The 4525-nt window shown below is 54.8% G+C and overlaps 1 protein-coding gene across 1 annotated transcript; it reads left to right on the top strand.

Annotated features, from left to right (window-relative positions):
- Nucleotides 1–90: 90 nt before the first annotated feature.
- On the top strand, nucleotides 91–1872 carry LOC147984378 (uncharacterized). The gene has a single exon (XM_087541072.1). The coding sequence runs from the start codon at nucleotides 301–303 to the stop codon at nucleotides 1870–1872; it is 1572 nt and encodes a 523-aa protein (XP_087397198.1). The 5' UTR covers nucleotides 91–300.
- The last annotated feature ends 2653 nt before the right edge of the window (nucleotides 1873–4525 follow it).

Below are 4525 nucleotides of genomic sequence, written 5' to 3'. Positions count from 1 at the left end.
CAACTAGAAGTAAGAAAACACTCTGCATATATCCTTGTGAAGCCTATGTGCAGATGCAGGTTAGGCCAATACCTTGTGTTGTTCGTTTTTTGTTGTCGATGTGAACAAATACTCCATGGGGATGATATGGTGCCATGCAAATCCGACGCGCAGCGGGCCTGAACTGCCCGCCAAGTCGAACTTCTCCCGCCAGCAGACGGTGCCGTGCGCAGACCTGAATTCCCCTCCGAATCGAACTCCCTGGGCGGACCTGAATTCCCCGCCAGATCCAACTTCTCTCTCAAGCAGACCTGACTATTTATGCACAACAAGGCCCCCCACCCCATGCTGTACCGTACTCCCAATTCGCCGGCCACCAGATCTGCAGCCATGGAGAAGCAGAAGCTGCGCCGTCTCGTGCGAGGACCACGTAGGGCCGCCGGCGAGGACCGCCTGAGCGCCCTTCCTGACGAGCTGATCGCCCTCATAGTGGGCAGGCTGGACACCCGCACCGCGCTCTCCACCGCCGTCCTCGCTAGGCGCTGGGCGCGTGTTCCTCGTGACCTGCCCGCTCTCGACTTCAGGGTCAGCGACATACTCCCGCCAGAGTACGATCAGGCCGTCGCTCTCCGCGAGGACAACCTGCCGCCTGACCCGGCCATGGCCGGGATGCTCGACGGTTTCCTGGCGCGCTGCGAGATGGGCAGCACGAGGGCGTTGGCCGACGGAGTCACCAGCTTCTTGGCAGCCGACTGTGACGGCGACGCACGTCGCCGCGTCAAGACCCTCCGGCTCGAGTTCTTCCCCACGGATCACGGCGGCATCATCGAGCGTCTGATCGCCGCCGCTGTCGGCTCGTGGGGCGTGGAAGATCTGGAGATGGTCGTCAGACCAGCGTGCGGCCATCATGATGGGCCCGCCTACCCCTTCCCCGACGACTGCCTCGGCGACGGCGGCAGGTCGCGCCTGCGCAGCCTGGCGCCGGGCAACACCACGCTCCCGCCGCTGCACAGCTACGAGGCGCTCACCACGCTCGTCTTGCAAGGCGTGGCCGCGTCCACGCCCGTCGCCGTCTACGAGAGGCTGTTCAGCGACCTCACACGGCTTCAGGTGCTGCATCTCATATCATGCAGCTGCACGGCGGACCTCGACCATCTGGTGGTCGACGCACCGGGTTCAGCCATGAGGGAGCTCGTCGTGGAAGAATGCGCGTTCTCAAGGATCACGGTGCGCGCCCTCCCAATGCTCGCCCGCCTGGCGTGCATAGGCACGACCGTGGTGCTCAGGCTCGACTCCGTTCCAAACCTCACGCAGGTGAACCTCACATTCTGGGGGAGCAAGAAGCCCTCGAACTTCCTCGGGAAGGCCCCAGCAGCGACGACGAGCCTCGTCCTCCGGTTCACCGGGCCAAGTAGATGGGTGGTGCCGATGCACCTGGCCACGCCGTTCCTCGGCCTGAAGAGGCTCCTCGTCGCCGACCTGCCTTCCAACTGGGACGCCTCGTGGCCGCGCATGCTCGTGCTTGCCGCGCGGTCGCTCGAGGTCCTGCACATCCATGTGGCTCACTCCGACGAGAAGCAGGGAGAGGAGATAGCGTGGTGGCTCTGGCCGAGACCGAAGCGGAAGCTGCGGCATCGGAACATGAAGGAGGTGGTCATGATTGGATTCACGCAGACATCACGCCAGATAAAGTTCCTGAGGGATCTTGTGAGGATGTGCAGATCTTTACAACGCGTTGTTCTGCTCAGGGATGGCCAAGTGCAGTACAATGGACTCTGGGATTGGAAGATGGTCGGCCAGCCAGAATGTCCATGGAGCGCTCATGATAAAATGGCTGTAACGAAAATGATCAAGCCTGCGTCCAGGCCTCTGGTCGATGTAATCTTGGGATGATCAATTTATTTGTTTCTAGTTATTGATGATAGTTGTTGGAAAAGCCTAGGGTTCTGTTGACTTATAAGAAAGTGCGATATATGTACTCCAAATTTTAACCTCAAATGATCACCAATAACTAGAAGCTCCGACTAACCTTGAACTTCAAATCCGTCCAATTTGCAACTCTAAATTCTCAAAACCGTATAACTTACAACTCTGACTCCCCTTAAACCTGTTTTTGGCCAGTTTTTTTTATTGGTACGCGACATGTCAGCCCCCTCTCTCTGTTTGTTCTTCCCATCCCCGACTCGCATCTCTCCCAACCCCCGGCGGCGACCGGCGGCACCGCCACCAGATGCCCCCGACGCGGCTATCCAGCGGTGGCTGAGGAGCACAACATTGTCGTGGGCGGTGAGCGCGGCGACAGATGTGTGGAGGTAGCTTGCCTCACGCGGCGCCATGAGGTGACACCAGCAGACATGGTCGAGTTGTGGGAACTGCCCGGCATCCGGCGGGCCACCCCGTGACAGTGGCCGAAGTTATTCTCCCTCACGAGTCACTTCAGGCGCACGTCCTCCTCCGCTATCCACCTAGGCCGTGGCCTTAGGAGCACGGTGGACAACGCTCGATCTCCACGGCGGTAAAGGCACATGTGTGTGCGCCTCCGAGAGGAAGCGGACATTGATGAGTCGTTGAAGCCTTTCTCACTGGCGAGCCACTCAAGGTGCGCATACTTGGTCGCTGCCAACTAGTGGCCACGGCTGGGGGTAACAGGAATTTGAATGGCCACGGCTGGGCATGGTGCCAGATTTGGAGAAGAAGGGGTTGTGGGAGATCGTGCGATCGCTCGGGAGGTGATTGGTGTTGGGAAACGTAGTAGAAAAAAAATCATCATACGATCAAACCAGGAACACTATGAAGATGCATTAACGGTTTAGATCGGGTCGTTACCAACTCCAAGTTGCAGCAGAATAAGAGTCGGTGTAGTCCATCGAACCTTCATGAACGATACCTCGAACTGAAGACCGAAAGCACGACCTCTCCACGGTTTGCAAGCATACGATCTTCACAGTCCGGCAGCGCTTCACTATTGAGAGCTAATCGATGCCGGAGAATTAGAGGAAGAAGATTAGAACCACACTGGACTTTTAATTATGAGGACTAGAGAGGATTAGATCTAGCTCTAATTGGATCAACTAGAACTAGAACTAGAGAGCTAGAGGAGGCTCCAAAACTTGTGTGTCTGAAGGGTCAAAATCTCTAGTATATATAGGTTGGAGGAGAGAGAGGGGGTGCCAAAAGGAGGGGAAGGAGGACTCTGAAGGAAATATGCCCTAGAGGCGACAATAAAGTTGTTATTTTATATTTTCTTATATCATGATAAATGTTTATTATTCATGCTAGAATTGTATTAATCGGAAACTTGATACATGTGTGGATACATAGATAAAACACCGTGTCCCTAATAAGCCTCAACTAGACTAGCTCGTTAATCAAAGAAGGTTAAGTCTCCTAATCATAGACATGTGTTGTCATCTGATCAACGGGATCACATCATTAGAAGAATGATGTGATGGACAAGACCCATCAGTTAGCTTAGCATATTGATCGTTCAGTTTTATTGCTATTGCTTTCATCATGTCATATATGTTGGGGAACGTAGTAATTTCAAAATTTTCCTATGCACACGCAAGATCATGGTGATGCATAGCAACGAGAAGGGAAGAGTGTTCTCCACGTACCCTCGTAGACCGTAAGCGGAAGCGTCATGACAACGCAGTTGATGTAGTCGTACGTCTTCACGATCGACCGATCCTAGTTCCGAAAGTAAGACACCTCCGCGATCTGCACTCGTTTAGCTCGGTGACGTCCCACAAACTCTCGATCCAGCTGAGTGTCGAGGGAGAGTTTCGTCAGCACGACGGCGTGATGACGATGATGATGATGCTACCGTCGCAGGGCTTCGCGTAAGCACTATGATGATATGACCGAGGTGGATTATGGTGGAGGGGGAAACCACACACGGCTAAGGGATCAATGATCAACTTGTGTGTCTTGGGGTGCCCCCTGCCCCCGTATATAAAGGAGCAAGGGGGGAGGCCAGCCGGCCCTTGCAGGGCGCGCCAGAAGGAGGAGTCCTCCTCCTAGTAGGAGTAGGTCTCCCCTTTCCTACTCCTACTAGGAGGAGGAAAGGAAGGAGGAGAGGGAGAATGAAGGAGAGGGAGGAAAGGAGGAAAGGGGGGCCGGCCCCCTAGTCCAATTCGGTTCGGGCTAGGGGGGCCGCGCGCCCTGCCTTGTCCTGCCACCTCTCTTCCACCACTTGGACCGTGAGGCCCAATACTTCTTCCCCCGTATTCCCGTAACTCCTCGGTACTCCGAAAAATACCCGAATCACTCTGAACCTTTCCGATGTCCGAATATAGTCGTCCAATATATCAATCTTTATGTCTCGACCATTTCGAGACTCCTAGTCATGTCTCCGACCTCATCCGGGACTCCGAACTACCTTCGGTACATCAAAACACATAAACTCATAATATTGATCGTCACTGAACGTTAAGCGTGCGGACCCTACGGGTTCGAGAACTATGTAGACATGACCGAGACACGTCTCCGGTCAATAACCAATAGCAGAACCTGGATGCTCATATTGGCTCCCACATGTTCTACG

Source organism: Triticum urartu, chromosome 2A, assembly GCF_056163025.1.
Source record: "Triticum urartu cultivar PI428250 chromosome 2A, HENAU_Tu73, whole genome shotgun sequence".
NCBI lineage: Eukaryota > Viridiplantae > Streptophyta > Magnoliopsida > Poales > Poaceae > Triticum > Triticum urartu.
Note: the sequence above shows the minus strand (reverse complement) of the source record. Positions and strands in the feature narration are given on the sequence as shown.

Coding starts and splice junctions, on each gene's coding strand:
- LOC147984378 (XM_087541072.1), top strand. CDS start 301: ATGCACAACAAGGCCCCCCACCCCATGCTGTACCGTACTCCCAATTCG.